General features: G+C 41.3%; 1 protein-coding gene across 2 annotated transcripts in view; it reads right to left on the bottom strand.

Annotated features, from left to right (window-relative positions):
• LOC122563227 (receptor-type tyrosine-protein phosphatase R-like) overlaps window positions 1-22704 on the bottom strand; it is a 94738-nt gene that overhangs the window by 8357 nt on the left and 63677 nt on the right. For both annotated transcript variants that reach the window (XM_043716824.2, XM_043716823.2), the window contains 5 exons: window positions 10311-10395; window positions 5522-5601; window positions 4784-4921; window positions 4071-4181; window positions 872-1029 (listed from right to left, as the gene is read on the bottom strand). In XM_043716824.2, the coding sequence (XP_043572759.2) occupies window positions 872-1029; window positions 4071-4181; window positions 4784-4921; window positions 5522-5601; window positions 10311-10395 (572 nt within the window). The remainder of the gene's footprint in view (window positions 1-871; window positions 1030-4070; window positions 4182-4783; window positions 4922-5521; window positions 5602-10310; window positions 10396-22704) is intronic.

The raw sequence follows: 22704 nt of genomic DNA, 5'->3' as shown, positions 1-22704 counted from the left end.
AGGTAGTTTACGGATTAATTCAGCTAACTACCAGAACAACCTGAATTCACAGCTACCCTGCAAGACACCTTTGACACTGGGAACATGCTAACTGCCTGAAGGTAACATAGTGTAAGTAGGAGGCACTGTTCTGAGCTGACTATGAGCCTTCTTCAAATACATGACCACAGCTATGGTCACTGGGCACCCCTCTCCACAATAGTGGTCTATCAAACATTGCTTTCCTCTTTCTATTTTCCTTAAAATTACTGAGAACTTACATCTAGATGGAGGTGCCCTCTTGCTTCCTGGCAAGGCTGCAGCTCCTTTCATGACCAAGGGATTTTGGACAGTGAAATGCCCTCTGCCACTAACTGGATGATTCAGGGAAAATCACTGCCAGGTGACCACTCCCAACCAGGTGAGAGATTGGAAGTCACATTTGGCTTTGACACTGGAGTCCAGACCTAAAACCAAAATTCATCCCTGAATTTCAAATCAAAATACAATGATGCATAAGCACAAACCAAATACAGTTAGTGCTACTATTCTGATAAAGATGCAGATGGTATTTCTAAAAGAATTATAAATTGAAATCTTATTTCATTGACTGTACAATCCTCAATAGTGAGGATATATGTGATTGCTTAGCTATTACCCTTCCCTGATGGCAATAGACAACAACTTTTCATATTTCTAAGTGATATTGCATATTGGAAAACGTATAAGCATTTTTGTGACAAAAAGTAAGTTCAGGCAAAAATAACCCCAAGTAGTCAAATTTCCATTCTTATTGACCCACCAAACACTCACAGTCATATATTGTTACGTTTCCTCCACCTATTTTGGGTAGAATTGCTACAACTGGGAGTTACTAAAAATGGTTTCTCACCTGCAATGAACTATAATGGGTCCGCTGTTTCCTGCAGCTTGTCTACATTCTTCAACTTCATGGATGAGATCCAAGAGTGATTGTGCTGTATCTGGTGTCTTGTGATCTGGCCAGGATGAGTACCAGTAGTGCTTTACATTTCGAGATTGTTCTCCATTCTAAAAAGAAACAAGTAATTTTACTTTTACAGTTCTGAGGAAGGTCACCAGACCTAATATGTTAACTCTGATTGCTCTTCATAGATGCTGAGCTTTTCCAGCAACTTCTGTTTTTGTTTGTTTGAGTGATTTTAGTCATTGTTCTTGTAGAGTTTCTGTGGAGATCTGAGGAGATAGTTATTGGACCAAAACAAATTGTCTATTCACTTTGTTCTTTAAATTTCTCTTGCTGCTGAGTGGTCATCCTCACTCTCCTACTTTGCAATGTTAGCCATCAATGATTCTACTGATCCTTAATATTAGACAGAACTTGGAAATGGCCTGGAGAATTTGCCTCTGTTTTTTTTTCTTTCTTTCCCCTTTTTGAGGATAAGTACTTGCCTTCTCCATATAGATCAAAACAATTCTGAAATGATCGTATGACATCCTAGTTGATCTTGATAATGGTAAACCATCCCTCCATATCCTATGTAACCTGTTTGTACAACACTGAAATGCATTATATAAATTCAACTGTTTTTATAAAACAAGTACCTGTATATTATTCACTTAGAAAATCACTTAGACAGCATCTTCCAAAGCTACAGCCACTTCAGTCTAGAAGGACAGGTTTGGCAGATAAATGGGAACACCACCACCTGCAAGATTCCCTCCAAGCTACTCACCTTCCTGACTTGGAAATATATTTCTGTTCCTTTGGTGTCATTTGGATCAAAACTGTGAAATTCCCCCCCCCAACTGCATTGTGGATCAAATGACAGCAAATGGACTGCAATGAATTAAAAAGTAGCTCACTATCACCTTCTCAAAGGCAACCAAAGATGGCGATAAACCCAGCTAACAACATTCATATCATATGAGTGAATTTTTAAAAGAGTGTACTTTTAACTTTTTAGTTGTGCTATAAGCCAGTGATATTAATTTCCCTTCAGTCCGTTATTTAATGTTTACATAGAAATAACAATACAGCTTAAGGTCAGTATGTAAGTTAGCTCGCCTGAGCTGGAAGATTTGTTTTCAGATGTTTTGTCACAATACTAGGTAACATTATCAGTGAGAGTCTCTGGTGAAGCGCTGGTGGTATGTGCTGCCTCTCTATTTATAGGTCTTGGTTTCTTAAGGTGTTAGATGTCATTTATGATGTTTCAAGGGAAGGTAGCTAGGGTCTAAATCAATGTGTTTATTGATGGAGTTCCTATTAGAATGCCATGCCTCTAAGAATTCTTGTGCATATCTTTGTTTTGCCTGTCCAAGGATGTGCATGCTGTCCCAGTCAAAGTGGTGTCCTTCTTTGTCTGTATGTATGGAAACTAGTGATAGTAGGTCATATCTTTTGGTGGCTAGTCGGTGTTCATGTATCCTGGTGGCAGGTTTCTTGCTTGTTTGTCCAAAATAGCGTTTTTTAAAGTTCTTGCATGGTATCTTGTAAATGACGTTAGCTTTGCTGGAAGAATCCAATGGATTGTTCAGGTTCATCAGTTGTTTAAGTGTGTTTTGTGGGCTACTATGATGCCAAGGGGTCTGGGTAGTCTGGAAGTCATTTCTGATATGTCTTTGATGTAAGATATTGTGGCTTAAGATCATTTAACCTCACCAGTCTATTCACATTCATCCTGATTGTCATCAATTCCTAATTCTAGTTTCATAAACCTGTTCTATCCTATTCCCAAAATATTCACCCTTTCCTCAATCACCTATGTTATCAATCTACCTTTTAATTATCAATCCAATAGTATACTCAACAGCACAACAACCCTGCATTTTTAAAAAAAGGGCTTCTTCTTTTCTAAGTCTCTTACATTTAATAAGAAATCTATTACTTTTTATGGTAATCCCCTCAATTATTAGAAATGGCCTGCTCTGCCTCCATTTTTAAGTCTCTTCAGAATTCATCCCAGAGCAAATTGCTGAGTCTCCTTCGACAGCATCGTTCAAGCACATAATCTCTACAACCTAAAAGGATAAGGGCAGCAGATTTATGGGAACGCATTCAACTTCTCCTCTAATCAACATACCATATTGAATTAGAAGTATATTGCTGTTACTTCATTGTCACTGAGTCAAAATTCTGTAATTCCTTTTCTAAAAGCACATCCTGACAATCCAAGACTACAACGGTTCAAGAAGGCTCCACTTCATCAATTTCTTCAGAGAAATTAGGGATGGTAACATAATCTGGCCTAGACAGCAATGCCTACGTCCCTTGAATGGTTTAGGAGTAAGAGTTGGCCATTTAATCCATCAAACTAGTTCCATCATGTGGTCAGCTCATGGCTGACTGTTTGTAGCCCTGAGTATATTTTCCTACCCACACACGCTGCACTTTGACTCCTTGGTTAATCAGGAATCTATATCATTCAGCCTTAAAAATATGTAATGAACTTGTCTGTATACTGCTCTGTGAGAAAGTAAATTCCACAAATCTTCTAAGAAAAATATTTCTCCTCATCTTCATCTTAAATGGAAAACTCTTACTTTTAAATCTATGTTCTATAATGTCTCAGACAAGTGAAGCATCCTTTCAGCATCCACTCCATCAAGTCCTTTCAGGATTTTATATGTTTCAATACGACCATCACTTACTCTTCTAACTTACAGTCACAGGCACAAATAGCTTAACTATTCCTCTTCCAACAACCCTTTCATACCAAGAATCATCCAAGTAAACATTCCCTGAACTGCATCCATGCAAGTGTAAATGAAAAGAATTTGCATTTTATGCAATTTTCTTTGTAACTATTGCATAAATATACAACTTCACACCATCAATGCATTGCATTGTTAGACTGCTAATTGCAGAGAGGGACTGTACACAAAGGGATATCTGAATATCTGCATTTACTTGCCCCTTGCCTCTAATTGCTGTACCATGTGAATATGAACAAATGTGAGTACTATTATGCTCACTATTACTTTGATAGGAAATTCTAGACCATTTATTTTATAAATGGACAATATACAAAATCATGGTTACCAGCATTAAATCTATCTGCTATATTTTACAAGTATTAACAAAGTAAATGTGATTATTGCTTTGGTACCTTAATACTTATATCTCGAATAGTGTATCCATCACATTCCTCTGTATTGTTTACAATAATTTCAAACCTGCCAAAGGTGTCCTGATTTTCTGGCCAATAGACAACACATTTCTGAAAATACAAGAAGCCCAGTGTCAGAGAGAAGGAATAACTTTGCATTTTGATATTATCTGCTCATATCAAATCTTCCCAGCAGTTTGTACCATAAGATTTTCTATCTGATAATGGTGTACTTAAAATAATTGAACAAAATCAAATGATGATTTAAGCAATTTAAGGGGCACTAATATTTAGGCTGTATGACTGTGTCAATCACTTGACAAGTGGATTCTGATAAACAGAAACAGCCATGGAGGAGAATGGCCTGTGTATTAATGTATGTAGCTTCCAATACACATACATACATCAATACAAGGACTCTGTTGAAGATAGAAAGATCATGTACATACACCGTGTCTGTTTTGACTCAACAAAACAGGTTACAGCCATTCGCTGGTTGATTTCACAGGACAATGCTTTCCCAATCAGAGTCAACCTACTTGGCTTAATACTTAAACAAAGCCTGGCAGTTACTATCAATCATCATTGACTGGTACATTCTCGAGATCAATCTCTCTACTAATCTGATTCCAATTGCCAACAATATATCATTTAACTCTCTTTTGCTTTGAATGTCAACTTGAGTTTAAAAAAAAACTTTCATATACATATACCTCATTCTTCTCTTTTAATTTTGTAATCATCACAATAATTGGACAATCTTCCTGCCAAACCATCTCCCAGAAGTCATTTACTGTATTTATCATGGGGCCTTGGGTAGCAATGAATGCTTTCTCCTTTCCCCCATACCCCTGTATGAAAGTGATAAACAAAGGTGATCAGGTCCAGATGTCATATATTAATAGGCTCTCATGTATGAAATTCTATCCATTTGTTTAGGATTGAAAGTGTGCAGGGAATGATAGGAAGTCAATGCTTGCAATAACACAATAAGCCAATCAAGTGAATAGGACTGCACTGGGAGATTTGAAATGCTAGTACAAATCATTATGCACATCCAGATTGAAAGCCAAATCTATAGAAAAAAATGTTAAAGTCAAATTCATAACTACTTTCTTTGAATTCGGGAAAGACATCTAAGACATTGGAAATTGGAAGATAAGTTATAACTTAGAAAGTTTCAAGATAGATCACAGAACAAACAGGAAGATAGATGAGGACCATCCTTAATTGATGCCATTGAGAATTACTTCAACAAGTTAAAAATAGGGGCAGCAATGTCTCCCCATTATTAATTTGAACAAAATGGTTCAGAATTTAGAACTTGTAGGTATTTGTTGAAAGGACATGTGCAAAATTAATACTGAGCTCAGTTAAACCGAGCCAAGATATGAGGATAGACAAGTTTTTTTTTATAATGTTCTATTACAATAATACATAAATAATCTTACCCGAATGTAGTTAGCATTAATATAGGAGTTCAGGTGATTATCGTTCTTTCCTGATTTGAGGCAGACTCGGGTCTGTGGGTCTAAAAAGGGCAAGACAGGTTTAAAATGGAACATCAAACATTGCAGGAGCTGGTCAAAACCTAAACAAATCATGCCAAATAAAATCATTCAGAAATTTGAATCACTGCAGGGAGAAGGATACCCCTAACCTCTGGGCCAAGAGTTGTCACTTGATGTCTCCAACTGGATTCCTAGTTGAGTGAGGCACTGTTGTTATTGCATATGAAGAGAGCAGAAATGTACATTACAAAATAAAATCACAGACAGAATGCACAATTAATAAAATAGCCCAAGTGAAATCTACCTGGAATGTATTAGACAAGTGTTAAACGGACAGAAGCTGTAACACAAAAAATGATCTAATTTGGCTACTATGAGATAATTGTGGAATTTTAAAACACACAGTTTGATCTCTGAGGACTGAGGCCTAGTAACATGTGGGAAAACCAGGAATTTGGGAGGGGGCGGAACGGGGGCTCCCTTAAGCTGTGAACTTACATATGACATCATTGATTGGTTCCCTGCCTGGATGTCAGCCTCATTGTCAGTCTGAGAGGGAACATTGCAGAAGAGTTTGCAGGATCAGGTAAGGAGTGAGCTCTAGTGGAGTGGAAGACACTGATCATTACAGAGGTATGCCAGAGAAAGGTGTTGGAGGCCTAAGCAATCAGATGTGGGGAGTGGTCAGAGATTGGAAGCCTGTTGGATTGGAAGCTAGTGGGAGGTCTGAGGGAGATTGGAAGGATTGAGAATAAGTCTGATCATCAGGCTGGGGAGGCAAATGAGTTGAACTCAGCATATGTAGAAAAGCAGTTAGGTCCTAGAACAGCGATCTTGCCCTCAGGATAGCTAATGAGTTTCCTGAAGCTCGAGAAATCCCTGGTTTTTAATCAAATTCATACCACCTCATTATAATATTTAAATGAGTCTGTCTCCCTACTTCCAAGATGGGGCAAGATGGAGGCAAGTTGGGAGTCAGGATTTTTAAACACTTTCACCATCCATCTAATCCAAACACTCAGTTTTTGTGCTTAAAACCTGGCCCATGTGTGGATGGCATGTCCTTCTAATGTTAACATTAATCAAAGTGAACAGAATATCCTCAACATCTTTCACTGATACTGAAGAGAGGGAACTTTGACTAATCTAACAAGAATCCTGAAACGTGCTGAACTGAGAATGTCTGTTGGCTAGAATGGGTACTTAGAAACATTTCTTTGTTTAGTAACATAGAATCATAGAATCTCTACAGAAGCATTGGCCCATCGAGTCTGCACCAACCCTCTAAAGATTGTCCTGTCCAAACCAACCCTACCCGATCCTCATAACCTTGCATTTAGGATGGCTATTCCACCTACCCAGCATATCTTTGCATTGACCATGATATATGTGACATAAATAAATGCTTTAGTAAGTAGCAGTGAAAAGGAATCCAATAAATATAGATACTCCGCTGTATCAAAAAGGCACAGGAACAGTATTCGAGTAGTCATGGTACATTAGAGCAACATCAGAACAATTATTGGAAAACATATCATGTAGAATGGGTCTATATATTTTTGTTCGTAATGATATTGCTCACTGTATCTATAACTACACAATGGATTGTTACTGACCAATTAGTGACAAAATATCTTTTATCATCCATTCACCAAATAAACCTGAGCAAGTACAGGAGTTCAAGATAAACTATCCACTTCAATTTCACCATAAAGCAATGCATTCAGTCTGTGGTAACTGAGGTCCATTTGATAACTGGATTTACAATAACATGGAGTAAATACAATGATGAATATTTCACAAGAAACATGTTGTTTAAACTCAAACCTTCAATGTGAATGTGGTAAAGAAATTTAGATACATGGTATTAAGTTTTAAACTGTGATGTACCCCATGCAGGATTTGGTGACAGATTGATGACTCTCACAGATATTAAAAGGAAGGGACCCTTTTCTTAAAAAAAAATTGTATTTGAGTGCTATTAAAAATTGTGTGCTTATATGATTTGTTACATTAAATCAAATATATTCTATTTGACATACCAATTGAAGTTTATTATTTTTGCTAATTCTGCAATATTTGATCAAGTTGTATAAAATTAGGTATCTTATATTGTTGGACCTGCCACACTTGATTAATCAGATTTGATTTGTATGACAATGAATAGCTTTGCTTTACTGTGTTTCCTTGTGATCAGATCTGGTGTAATTAACATGGTACTGAGGGTGTCTTCAGATTGATTTTGTTTGTGCCTGTTCATGGCTAAGTTTGGTTGATCTATTATTTGGAGTTTCTACAGACAGTTATCCAGGTATTATTTTATCTCTGTGCTCACTACTCCAACCCTAATTTTTATTTTAAGTTTATTTGTGGTGCAACTAAATTATTCATGATCTGGAAATGATGAGCATAGATTAAAGGCAAGCAATGATGTTTTGACTAACACTCTTTCTATAGAGAAGCAAAATCAAGAGAAATATGGATAGATAATAAATATGACATACAGAGCAAGTCTGGATGACATTAGATTAGATTCCCTACAGTGTGGAAACAGGCCCAACAAGTTCACACCAATCCTCTGAAGAGTTACCCACACAAACTGCTTTTCCCTCTGACTAATGCACCTAACACTATGGGCAATTTAGCATGGCCAATTCACCTAACCTGCACATCTTTGGACTGTGGGAGGAAACCCACACAAAACAGGGAGGATGTGCAAACTCCACACAGACAGTTGTCCAAGGTTGGAATCGAACCTGGTGCTGTGAGACAGCAGTGCTAACCACTGAGCCACTGTGCCACTCTAAACATTTGACTTTAAATATGACAAAAGAAAAACTGTTCAATTCTCTATGCTGATAAGACATTATTTCCACCTAATTTCAATTGCTGATACTTTTTTTTTAAATTGTGCACTCTGTAATTTTTGTTAACTTTTGATTTAGTACAAATATGTAATAAGCTGGATAAAAGTTCTGGCATAATTTTAACAGTGAACTATTGTTAGCTTTTTAATTCATTCAATGATAGTTACCTAGGAGAAGATTTCCATGAGCTGACTGATTCAATTGTTGTAGTTCAAGAGCTGAATGTAGCCATTAAGAGTACATTCCATGGTTAAATGCAGTGACAATAAATGAATGAAAATATGTGTAAGTCAGGATGATGTGTGATTTTGGGGTGGAACAAGTAGGTAACTGTTGGAATTCATTTACTGTCCCTAACCTTCTATAACGAGTAGTTCTGGGTTGGACAGGTGCACCATAAAAGCTTTGGTAACTTGTTGCAGTGCATCCTATAAATAGTGCATACTGCAGCCACAATATACTGGTACTGAGGGTGTTATAAACATTGAATCATAAAATAAAGGAGCAGGAGTAAGTCATTTGGCCCTTTGAGCCTGTTCTGCCATTCAATAATGTTTTGGCTGTTGTTCTCTACAAAGGTACTGTAGTTAAGTGAATAAAATTCATCATATTGCTTTGCCTCTCTCATTAACACTTTCTTTATTTCTTTCTACCACTCTCTTGTTTTCTTCCTTTATGTCTTTCTCTGTTTAGCTTTCCCTCTTTATTCTTCTCCCCCTTCTCTTCTTTCTGGAAATGATATAATTCTTAAATTCCAATCCATATAAGTTTTTAATAAAGAAGGAATTCTTTGGATTGTTTTGACAACAAAAAATATAAACTGGTAAATATTTTAATTGCTCAAGTCAATAAACAGCAAACAGACCCAGGAGAAAGTGAGAACTGAAGATGCTGGAGATCAGAGACGAGAGTGTGGTGCTGGAAAAGCGCAGCAGGTCAGGCAGCATCCAAGGAGCAGGAAAATTGATTAGATTAGATTACTTACAGTGTGGAAACAGGCCCTTCGGCCCAACAAGTCCACACCGACCCGCCGAAGCGCAACCCACCCATACCCCTACCTTTACCCCTTTAACCTAACACTACGGGCAATTTAGCATGGCCAATTCACCTGACCCGCACATCTTTGGACTGTGGGAGGAAACCGGAGCACCCGGAGGAAACCCACGCAGACACGGGGAGAATGTGCAAACTCCACACAGTCAGTCGCCTGAGTCGGGAATTGAACCCGGGTCTACAGGCGCTGTGAGGCAGCAGTGCTAACCACTGGGCCACCGTGCCGCTAATAATTTGATGTTTCAGGTATAAGCCCTTCATTAGGAATGAGGCTGTGGACCAAGGGGCAGGTGAGCTAAATGGTGGAGGGGGCAGTGGTGTGTGGGGGGAAGGTAGCTGAAAGTGTGATGGGTAGGTGGAGGTGTGATTAATGGTAATAAGTCAGAGATTTATCTCTCAGCCTCCCAGCCCACGAGCCTTATTCCTGATGAAGGGCTTATGCCCGAAACATCGATTCTCCTGCTCCTGGGATACTGCTGTGTTTTTCCAGCACCACACTCTTGACAACAAATAGACCCAGTTAGTTTGCTTTATTAAAATTATTAATCAATAGATATGTTTTTATTCTCAATAATTCTGACTGTCAGTGTGTGGTATGAAGAAAAACATGTATAAAGAATATAACAATGTCGTATCAGTGCACACATTTTATCTATCTAGCAGTGATAATATTAAAATAATGTTACAATAATACAATGACATTTTCATTCAAATTCACATTTCCACAGTCTGGAGAAAGGAAGTGCTGATAAAATGCACCAAATTACAATTAGGATTGTTGTTAAATAGTATTTATATAACAGACTTACTTGGCAAGATTGTTTTATATCTGTTTTTAGAAGCATGTCCTGGGATATTCAATTCATCAGCATCAATAAAATTGGGTGGAATTCTCTAAAGAGGAAGAGAAAGGACATATCAGAATGTGACCTGAATTATTGCACATTTAACAAAAGCACAGAGCCCATGAAATGTTACTGTTAATATTGCACTGATTAAAAGGGTAAGTAAAAGATAAAAGATAAAATATAAAAGATCACAATTTTTATTTTTCTATATTCTTAATTGTGGACTGGAATGGCAAAAAATAACTGTTATAAAAAGGAAAGAATGATGAAAGACTGCTGTACTTTATAAGCAAGTAACTCACTGTTAGCACTCTTTACAGGTACATAGAACATAGAACATAGAACAATACAGCACAGAACAGGCCCTTCGGCCCACGATGTTGTGCCGAACATTTGTCCTAGCTTAAGCACCCATCCATGTACCTATCCAATTGCCGCTTAAAGGTCACCAATGATTCGGACTCTGCTACTCCCACAGGCAGCGCATTCCATGCCCCCACCACTCTCTGGGTAAAGAACCCACCCCTGACATCTCCCCTATACCTTCCACCTTTCACCTTAAATTTATGTCCCCTTGTAACACTCTGTTGCACCCGGGGAAAAAGTTTCTGACTATCTACTCTATCTATTCCTCTGATCATCTTATAAACCTCTATCAAGTCACCCCTCATCCTTCGCCGTTCCAACGATAAAAGGCCTAGCACTCTCAACCTATCCTCGTACGACCTATTCTCCATTCCAGGCAACATACTGGTAAATCTTCTCTGCACCCTCTCCAAAGCTTCCACATCTTTCCTAAAGTGAAGCGACCAGAACTGCACACAGTACTCCAAATGTGGCCTTACCAAGGTCCTGTACAGCTGCAACATCACCTCACGACTCTTGAATTCAATCCCTCTGCCAATGAACGCTAATACACCATCAGCCTTCTTACAAGCAACAGGTAGTTCTATAATGTGCTGGTTGCATTCTTGGGCAACCCCATGTTACAGTAAAATCACACTTTAGAAACAGCGCTTAAAGGGTTTGCGATGTAAGCGTGTTACAGCCAACACACATTTTATATGTTTGCGCTTTAAAAAGTGTTACCCAATTCATCAATTGCATTACAACAAATTTGCTTTAATGAAACACACATTATAGCGGAATGACCTGTATACACTGTCTATCTGTTTGTTTAAGTAGTAGATGAAGTGTGTAATTTCCAAATGAGTTCAAGCCAAGGGCTATGTACAAATGAAGATTTGGCTGGCAACAGTTAGTTGATGGTCTGTGGACTAATGACCTGTTATTGATGAAAAAAGCCCTCTGCCTGCTAACAATTGTATGAATGGTTCTTGGGTGGCGAAACAGATTGGGGCTGTGAACAAGACAGTGAGAAGCCTTAAAATCTCTACCTGCTGAAGAGCTCTCTCTGTTCTCCGTGGTAAAAGCCACTTTAAGCCTAGTTGAACTGATTAAGCAGTCTATCTTTCCTTTAGCAATTGCTGTAAGCTTAGATTTTTAAGTAATACGTCAAGGACCTTTCATAAATGTGAACCAGCTAACCTGTCTCTTTGTAAAAAAGTTAAAGCATCTGGAGATGAAAGACTAAGAAGCATCATTCTGATCAGCACAAGAACCATCTCTGCAGATCCAGGGAACAGAACCTTCTGAGTTGTTTTCCCAGTTTCCCTTCATCTCTAACATCCATGTAATTGTTTCTTCTGTGTGTGTGCATGTGCGCTTTTATGCGTGTGTGTGTCTGCAAGGGTGAGCTTATGTGCAGATTCAAAATTTAACGAATAGTGTTGTATGTTGACAGTTCATAATTAGTAGAAAGTGAGGACTACAAATGCTGGAGATCAGAGTCGAGAGTGTGTTGCTGGAAAAGCACAGCAGGTCAAGCAGCATAAGCCCTTCCTGGTGAAGGGCATATGCCTGAAACGTCAATTCTCCTGCTCCTTGAATGCTGCCTGACCTGCTGTGTTTTTCCAGCAACACACTATTGAACTCATAATTAGTGTAGTAGACAGCAAAGAAGGTTGCCTCAGAGTGTAGTGGGACCTTGATCAGATGAGCTAATGGGCTGAAGAGTGGCAGATGAAGTTTAATTTCGATAAATGTGAGATGCTCCATTCTGGAAAGGCAAATCAGGGCAGGACTTATATACTTAATGGTAAGGTCCTGGGGAGTGTTGATGAACAAAGAGACCTTGTAGTGCAGGTTCATAGTTCCTTGAAAGTGGAGTATCAGGTAGACAGGATAGTGAAGAACGCATTTGTTGTGTTTTCCTTCATTGGTCAATGCATTAGGTACAGAAGTTGGGAGCTGTACAGGACATTGGTTAAGCCACTATTGGAATACTGCATGCAATTCTGGTCTCCCTGTTACAGGAAGGATGTTGTGAAACTTAAAAGGGCTCAGAAAAGATTTACAAGGATGTTGGAAGGTTTAAGCAATAGAGAGAGAGAGAGAGAGACAGAGGATGGTACATCTATGAAATGAGCTGCCAGAAGTGATGGAGTCTGGTAAATTACAACATTTAAAGCATCTGGATGGGTCTATGAATAGGAAGGGTTTAAAGGAATTTGGGCCAAATGCTGGCAAATGGGATTAGGTCAGATTGGAATGACTGGTCAGTTTGCACAAGTTGGACTGAAGAGTCTGTTTCCATGCTATATGGCTCTATGACACTGTGTGCTCAGGGACACACACACTGAGAATCTAACTGTTTGTTCACTACATCTGCCTTGTGCTGCCTTGCCCTTCCTTTTGTGTTTTCCATCTCAGCCAGAGGTACCAGGATCATAGTACATCATTCTTGCCTTGCTACATTGTGCAAACACAAAGGAAGAAAAATTGGCATGGTTATCAGCAGACCAGCAAGTCAAAAGTTATAGGCTTTGATCAAAGGGTCCCAGCACAGTCGTAAAGGGTAGCTTTCCATACTAGTCCAAAGGTTTGGAAATAGTCAGTCACTCCAGGTATCCAGTCAGGGTGCTCTCACATAAGAGCTGAAGACCTGAACATTGGGCATCCCACCACCCATCTGGAGTCATTCAGTTTTATTGGGGTCTGTCTCCCTCCTGGAATGAGAGAACAGGTGTTAAGGAAGATAAATATGCTGTGTAAAAAAGAAAATAGCTGCGGATGTTGGAAATCAGAAACAAAACCAGAAATTGCTGGGTAACCTCAGCAGCTCCAGCCGCATCTATCAAGAGAAATTTCTGAAGAAGGGTCGCTTGATCCAAAACATTAACTCTGCTTTCTCTCCTCAGAAGTTGTTGGACCTGCTGAGTTTCTCCAGCAATTTCTGTTTTAGTTTAATTTTGTAAATGTGCTGTGCATTTCTCTGGGTGGCTGGGATTGTTTTAACCCAGGTGGCAAGCTCAGATTAGGTTGGCACAGTCTGGTATTGTGGCCTCCACAGCTGGCCCTGGGAGATGTGAATGTCTCACTGCTGCACACCGGGTGCTCCTGGTCCCTGCCCGCACAGTGCCAATTTTCCCTTGTCTGCCAGATCTGGGATAAGTGACAGGAACTGTGAGAGCAACTTTGGACTGGGAGTACTTGCTTGGGTGCCCAGTAGGTTCTTAAAGATGAGGTGGGTGCAGGATATCCGCTGAATGTTGAGTTGTTCTGGGAATGGCACATGGTAACGTGAGGCCCAGAAGTGGACATGATGAATTCCATAGTGCTGGTTAATGAGACAAGTTCAGTGCAACAAAAACCTTGTGGTGGAAATCCCTCCTAAAGACTCACATCAGTTGGGTCTTAGTCAAAAAAGGTAAAGTTCAACGCAATGCAACTGAACTACACCAGTGACTGTCATACAAAATAAAAAAGATACTTTTAATCAACCTTTTCAGCAGCACCATGCCATACCTCCGAGGCAGGTAGAACGTGAATGTGTGGATTTAGCAAATCTCTGTCAGCATTTCCCAATAGGAGTTGAGAGAAACTAAAACTAGAAACAAGGGACAGAATAACCCAGTTTGGCCACTAGGTGGGGCTAATGTCTGAGGAGAAAGTGAGGTCTGCAGATGCTGGAGATCCTGTTCCCTGGATGCTGCCTGACCTGCTGCGCTTTTCCAGCAACACAATTCCGGGGCTAATGTCTGGTCAGACAATAATTCAGTGCACCAGTCAAATGGACATGTGCAGTCGTGCTCTAATAGGGCCTGTTAAACCATACAATTTAAAAGACACTCATTATTTTTCCTTTTGCATGATATATCAAACATATGTTGCTCTATTTGACTACCAAAAATAAATTAATTTGTCTTAAATCAGTTTCAAATTTTCTTTCAATCATAAATTTTACTCCTGGATAGCTCTGATCATGTCCTTCAAGTATACACCAATTTCTTAAATGTTAGACTTAAATTAATCAATTCCAGGTACAACAAATGTGACAAAGACAGATCCCATGGATTTCCCAGAATCTCTCCCAAGTGAGAATGTGACATCAAACCTCATTAAACTTCCCAAGGGATTACAATTCTTCATTTGCACCAATCTGGCCTTAAAACTCCCTCCCAAGAACCACTCCATCATGGACTGCCTCAACAATTGTTTCCATTCTGCCAATTCTGTTCAACCACCCTCTTTTCCTGAGGGTCTATGCTCTCCTGGACTCCAAAAGCTACACTCAAGTACTCATTTACAAACATAGCTTGAGCCCCTCACTGACAGTTAGCTTCATCAAGCTAAAACTGACCCTGGGTTTTTCCTGAGTTTTAATCTTGCTCAGTTCCATCCAGCAAATATTACCTGTGGGCTCTTCAGTTCACATGGCTTCTTCTAAATCCCCCATATTTCTGAGGACTTCCTTGCGACCTCACTACACAGGGCCATGTATTCAGCTGCAAATGACCTAACATGGAGAGTGCTTCTGCACTTGTGTGTCTCCTTCTCCAACTAACTGGAACTTTTGAACTCCTCAGTGACCCTTGAACTGTCCAAGAATAACATTTGGAAAAATGTTGTAATAAGCCCCTCCCTGTTATGAGTGGAATTGAAAGCTGCACCTGAGGGACTCTTGGAACTAGAATAGAATCCCTACAGTGAGGAAACAGGCCATTTGGCCCAACAATTCCACACTGAAACTCCGAAGAGTATCCTACCCAAACCCATTCCCCTAATACTCTACATTTACCCCAGACTAATACACCTAGCTGACACATTTCTGATATCTATGGGCAATTTAGCATGACCAATTTACCTAACCAACACATCTTTGGACTGTGAGAGGAAACCAGAGCACCCAGAGGAAACCCTCACAGGCACAGGGAGAATGTCTATGTGGAATTTGCACACTTGCCCAAGGCTGAAACTGAACCCGGGTGCCTGAAGTTGACAGGCAGCAGTGCTAACCACTGTGCCACCATGTCACCCCAACTGTCTGTTCCATAAACATTAGCAACACTAGATTTCTGGTTCGCCCAGTAAAAATGCAAAACAGATGTTTTAATCACAGTTAAAATAATGCACTTAAATAATGTGGGAAAAGGAGCATATTAATTTGGAAACATTAGAACCTATGTTCTGGTTAGGGGCTATTCACATTGAGTCATAGAGTCATAGAGATGTACAGCATGGAAACAGACCCTATGGTCCAACTCGTCCATGCTGACCAGATAATCCAACCCAATCTAGTCCCGCCTGCCAGCACCTGGCCCATATCCCTCCATATCCTTACTATTCATATACCTATCCAGATTCCTTTTAAATGTTGCAGTTATACCAGCCCACACTTCCTCTGGTAGCCCATTCCACACACACACCACCCTCTGTGTGAAAAGGTTGCCCCTTAGATCCCTTTTATATCTTTCCCCTCTCACCCTAAACCTATGCCCTCTAGTTCTAGACTCCCCCAACCCAAGGGAATAACCTTGTCTATTTACCCTATCCATGCCCCTCATGACTTTATAAGCCCCTATAAAGTCACCCCTCAGCCTCCTATGCTCCAGGGAAAACAGCCCTAGCCTATTCAACCTCTCCCTGTAGCTCAAATCCTCCAACCCTCGCAACATCCTTGTAAATCTTATCTGACCCTTTCAAGTTTCAAGCCAACATCCCCACTTCTGACCTTATGATGGAGGGAAGGTCATTGATGAAGCTGCTGAAGATGGTTGAGCCTAGGACACAACTGTGAGGAACTCCTGCAGAGATGTCCTGGAGCTGATAAGACTGACCTCAAACAACCACGGCTATCTTCCTATGTGTCAGGTATGACTCTATCCACTGGAGAGTTTGCCCCTTGATATCCAGTGATTCCAGTTTTGCTAGGACTCCTTGATGTCACTCTTGTTCAAATGCAGCCTTGATGTCAAGGGCTGTCACTCTCACCTCATTTCTGGAATTCAGCTCTGTTGTCCATGTTTGAACCAAGGCTGTAATGAGGTCAAGAGCTGAGTGGCCCTGGCAGATCCCAAACTGGTGTCACTGAGGAGGTTATTGCTGAGTAGCTGCTGCGTGATAGCACTGTTGATGACACCGTCCATCACTTTACTGATGCTCGAGAGTAGCCTGATGGGGCGGTAATAGGCCCGGTTGGATTTGTCCTGCTTTTTATGTACAGAACATACTTGGGCAATTTTCCAGGAGAAAGTGAGGACTGCAGATGCTGGAGATCAGAGCTGAAAATGTGTTGCTGGAAAAGCGCAGCAGGTCAGGCAGCACCCAAGGAGCAGGAGAATCGACGTTTCGGGCATGAGCCCTTCTTCAGGAATCCAAGGAGCAGGAGAATCGACATTTCGGGCATGAGCCCTTCTTCAGGAAGAAGGGCTCATGCCCGAAACGTCGATTCTCCTGCTCCTTGGATGCTGCCTGACCTGCTGCACTTTTCCAGCAACACATTTTCAGCCTTGGGCAATTTTCCACAAAGATATTGCAAGGGTGCTGGAAAAGCTTTGCTAGTGGTGTGGCACTTCTGGAGCACAAGTCTTCAGTACAATTGCTGGAATGTTATTTGGGCCAGTGGCCTTTGCAGTATCCAGTGTCACCAAACGTTTCTTTGTATCACACGAGTGAATCGAATTGGCTAAAGACTGGTATCTGTAATGCTGGGGACCACTGGAGGAGGCTGAAATGGATCATCCACTTGGCACTTGCTACTGGAAATTGCTGCGAAAGCTTCAGCCTTATATTTTGCACTGATGTGCTGGGCTCCTCCATCATTGAGGATAGGAGTATTTGTGGAGGCTCCTCCTCCAGTGAGTTGTTCAATTAACCACCACCATTCATGACTGGATGTGGGAGGACTGCAGAGCTGAGATCTGATCCATTGGTTGCTTAGCTCTGTCTGTCACTTGTTGCTTATGCTGTTTGATATGCAAGTAATCCTGTTTCAGTGGCTTCACCAGGTTGACGCCTCATCTTTGTGTATGCCTGGAGCTGTTCCAGGCATGCTGTCCTGCACTCTCTGTTGAACTAGGGGTTGATCCCCTAGATTGATGGTAATGGTTGAGTGGGGGATATGCCAGGGAATGAGGTCACAGATTGTGCTGGAGTCCATTTCTGCTGCTGTCGATAGCCCACAGTGCCTCCTTGATGTCCAGTCTTAAGCTGCTAGATCTGTTTGAAGTCTGTCCCATTTAACATGGTGATAGTGCCACACAACACGGAGGTTATTCTCAATTTGAAGGTGGGACTTCATCTCCACAAGGACAGTGTGGCAGTCGCTCTTACTGATACTGTCTCGGATAGATGAATCTGCAGCCGGCAAATTGGTAAGGATGAGGTCAAGTATGTTTTTCTTCTTGTTGGTTCCTTCACCACCTGCCGCAGACCCAGCTTGTTCAGTAGGTACTGCTGACATTGAAATCCTCCCCCTAGAGTATACTTTGTGCTCTTGCCATCCTCAGTGCTGCCTCCAGGTGTCCTGGAGGAGTACTGATTCATCAGCTAAGGGAGGACGGTACGTGGTAATCAGCAGGAGGGTTCCTATCCCATATTTAACCTGAAGCCATGAGACTTCATGGGATTTAGAGACAATGTAGAGGGCTCCCAGAGCAACTCCCTCCCGACTGTATACCACTGTGCCGTCATCTCTGATGGGTGTGTCCTGCTGTAGGGACAGGACATTTCCAGGAATGGTGATGGTATCTGGGACATTGTCTGTAAGGTATGATTCCATGAGTATGATTATGTAGGCTGTTGCTTGACTAATCCATGAGACAGCTCTCCCAATTTTGGCACTAGCCCCCAGATGGGGATGAGGAGGACTTTGCAGCATCGACAGGGCTGTTTCTGTTGTTGTCTTTTCTGGTGCCTACGTCAATGCCAGGTAATGATTGGTACAATGGAATAATTTGCTAGGCCATTTCAGAGGGCAACTGAGAATCAGCTATGGGTCTGAAGTCCCATGTAGGTCAGACAAGATGAGGATGGCAGATTTCCCCTTCCTGAAGGGCATCAGTGAACTACGTGGGTTTTTCCCAGACTATCATTTGGAGATCATCAGTAGATTATTAATTATTATTAATATTGAGTTCAAATTCCACCGTCTGCTGTAGTGGGATTTGAACCCAGATCCCCAGAACATTACATGGGTTTCCGGATTAATACTCTAGAGCTAATACCACTAGGTCATCACCTTTCCTGTTTATACTTCTGACAAGCAGAAAGGTGAGTTTTTTTCGCTAGGCAGCAAGTTTACAATTAAGTTTTATTGCTTGTTAAACATTTTATTAACACCTCAGCTTCCTACCTGACCAAATGCAGCGAACAAGCCAGACATTGAGAAATGCCGACATGGAAATCGGAGGAGGTCCTTGGTGATTTCAGCTCACTGCTGACTGCAAGGTGTCTCCTTGGTGCTCAGTTTCAAGCAGTATCTCAGGGTACCTTGGCCACCACCAGCCATGCCCGTTCGTTGTCCATGGACATTGTCATCCAATATTTGCTAACTCACCATGACCATTGTGGCACCTCTCCAATCCACTGACAGAACGCTTTGAATGCACAGACTTGTGTTCTGGATTCCCTGACAAGGTTGCAGCAGGGATATGTTGCCTTCAGCTCACAGATTGGACTACAATGCACCTCAGGACTACTTGCCTGTTCCTTAGGTTAACAGCTACCTGCATCATCACAGCATCAAAGCCTTGTTTTGCCAAAGCTTTGCTTGCAAAAGGTTATTAGCATTCTGATGCTGATATGTTATTTTATGCAGACACACAGATGTGCTGCTTATTAGTGTGGGATCTTTCTGCAGGGGGAGGAGGGACCTCTCTGGCTGCACGGCACACCAAGGCAATCTAACTGCTCCAATGTGTGCCAGCTGTGTGTGCATCAAACACATTTGCATGTTCACTCAACCAAACAATTAGGCTGGAAACTGGGTAGTGCCTAGTCCTCAGGCCAGTCAAGGTGGGGGATGGTGAGGAAAGCTTTCAAACTGTGTCAATCAGGGATCCTGGTATCATCAGTAAGGGGCAACATCTATGCACAGTCCAGGGGCTTGGACACAGTCAGGTTGGGACACTCGCCATCAGGGGGTTTGTCTGACTGCAGTCCGGGAAGAGGGCAATAATCAATCCTGGAGGACCTCCTCCAGCAGGCTGAGGAGTCTTGTATCATCAGATGGGGAGCTGCAAACACAGCGGTCGGAGTCTGGTCACTCATGTTGTCTAGGGGCCTATCTGAGGTCTAGGGCAAACCCAACTTCCAGGTAACCACTACCTGCACAATGGGTACAGTAATTCCATCACCATTCATTCCTGGCTGTCAACAGGTGACCTCAAAATCTGGATGCCAGCAGAACACTCAGATAGCAATGAGAGGAGCACAGGTAAGCAACTGGCTAGGAGAATCACAGAGTATTTCCCAGGTTGCTGATCGCTGACGTCACCACAAAAATGCACAGCTTTGTTTTGTTTTGCTTGAGCTTCAATACAGAAAGTGACACTTGATTTGTGGCATGTGACCTTGGTGACCTTGGTATTGTGATAATTCATCTCCTTTGTACAATTAGATATGAGGGATATGGGCCAAACGCAGGCAAGTGGGATTAGTTTAGTTTGGGAAACCTGGTTCAGTGTGGACAAGTTGGGTCTGTTTCCGTGCTATGTGACACTATGACTCAAAATGCAGTCCTGGGCATCCATCCATCAGTTATTAACAGGCTGCAAAAGAGACATGCAGTCTCACTTTCAAAACAGGTTTGGAGTCAAAGGTTGGGGGCAGGGCAGTAAAGCAGAGGCATTTGCAGAGATGGGAACAAGGGTGGTGCTGGCGGGATATCCAAGGGAGGGGTAGGTCAAGCAAAATCAGAGGGCATAGTAGGCTATAGGAGATGGAGTTTTATTGGTAGGTGCCACCAATATGAACTCCAAAGGGGGAGAGTGGAGAAGCAAGATGGACTTCATTAAGGCATAATGTCAGATTTCAGGAGGCAGAGAGGACAGTTGGAGGCGAAGTTCAATGTGGATAATAGATGGAAATGGGCAGTCACGATAGTGCAAGGTAAAATGGACACGGAGGTTTTGAGGATTATCTGGCATCCAAGCAGGGCTAGATGCTAATAGTGTCCAACAACTGCATTCCTTTCAATCACTTGCCATTCTCCAAATGCCAAATGCAGCTGATAAATACCTCAGGCAATGCCCAGGGTAGGCATAATCAATGCCAGTCTGTTGTGCAAAAGTTGGGGTTCCATGTCTGCTGGATATTAGGACATTAAAAGGGCAAATATATGATGCATAGGCTTGTAAATCCCAGGTAAATTTTATTTACAAACATTTCTTTTTCCATTTGCAATGCATGTAGGGTGGACATGCTTGGCGTTCAAGTGTCAGTCAATGTGGTTTGCACCATACCATTGGTGCTTGCAAATCCAACATTGCCATCTCAAAAATGCCAAGGTTAGAAACAATAACTTAAAAAAAAGGTGAATACTATCTCAACACCTACGGAATTATCAACATTGCTTTTGGACAGGGGGAGCAAAACTGCATCAGGAAACTACAAACCTGTCAGCTTGACATCAATAGTGGGAAAACTGATGGAGGCCATGCATTGGGATAAAATAAATATACACAGAGAAAAACAAGTTAATACTAGACAGTCAACATGGCTTTGTCAAGGGCAAAATATGCCTGGCAAACTTAAATGAGATCTTTGATGAAGTGACCCAGGCAGTAGACGAGGGTATTGCTGTGGATGTTGTATATTTGGACTTCCAGAAAGCATTTGATAGGCGACCATGGCATGTTGGTTGGCAATTTAGAAATTTTGGGGATTGTTTGGTCCCTGGCAGCATGGTGTAGAAACTGACTGAAAGATAAAAAAAACACAGGGTAGGTAGAGATGTGCATTTCTCAGACCTGAGACGAGTTGCAAGGTATGTTCCCCAGGGATTGTGTTGGGATCCTTGCTGTTTCTGATTTATACAAATGATTTGGAGATCCATGTTGAGGCCAAAATCTTTAAATTTGAAGATGATACTAAGCTAGGGAGAGTAATGAATTGTAAGGATATGCTGAGCAACTTCAGAGAGACATTAGCAAGTTAGCCAAAATGGGCAGATACCTAGCAGATTAATTTCAATGCAGAGAGATGAAAGGTATTGAATTTTGGTCAAAGACACATGGAGACACAACACAGGACCAATGGTACAACTTTGAGGGCAGTACAGGAGAAGAAAGTCCTCAAGGTTCTCAGCTTGGCCTGCTGCGCACTGCATAACTATGATAGGCAGTGAGGCAATATGATAGTCACTGAAGATCGAGGGGAATGGGAGCAATCATCTATGGATAAGGATGAGAGAGAGGAGCCAGTTCTCCTTGTGGATGACAGATCTCAGCTGCATCTGGTGCTACAAGGCAGACAGGATATGATTAACAGCCAGTTCAAATAGGTGAGGACTGGATGCAGAAGACCATCTCAGACTGTCAAGGTCAAGATGCCAGTATTGGATTCATATCATGGAAGCAAACTGCAGCCTCTATTTATTTTTAGTGTTTTTGGAAAATGCCTCCAAAAAGCTCAACACAATGAAAAAAAAAATTAGCCTGAAGTATTTTTACCTGAAATGATTACAATAAACTATTTTTGCAATGTGTAGGTAGGACAATGGTGGCCATCTTGGGATGCCACATCTTAAATTCTGTCCTTCTCAGGTGACTGAGAAGGACATAAATCAAAATCAACAAATTGACCATTTCACTGAGTTCACAATAGAATGTGCCAAGCAACATAGCTTCATAAGGAAGCCCATTTTCATCTTTTTGTTTAAGAAGTTTAACCTCCTTCTTCAGAGGGAGAAAAAGAATGAGCTCCAATTCATGATCATTAGGAAAGAAAGGGTCTCTGATTGAGAGGAGCATCTTGCAAAACCTTTCACTTGCATTTACCCGAATATGAAATT

Source organism: Chiloscyllium plagiosum, unplaced genomic scaffold (assembly GCF_037043375.1).
Source record: "Chiloscyllium plagiosum isolate Xiang-an unplaced genomic scaffold, Cpla_swu_hap1 HiC_scaffold_26, whole genome shotgun sequence".
In the NCBI taxonomy this organism is placed as follows: Eukaryota; Metazoa; Chordata; class Chondrichthyes; order Orectolobiformes; family Hemiscylliidae; genus Chiloscyllium; species Chiloscyllium plagiosum.
Note: the sequence above shows the minus strand (reverse complement) of the source record. Positions and strands in the feature narration are given on the sequence as shown.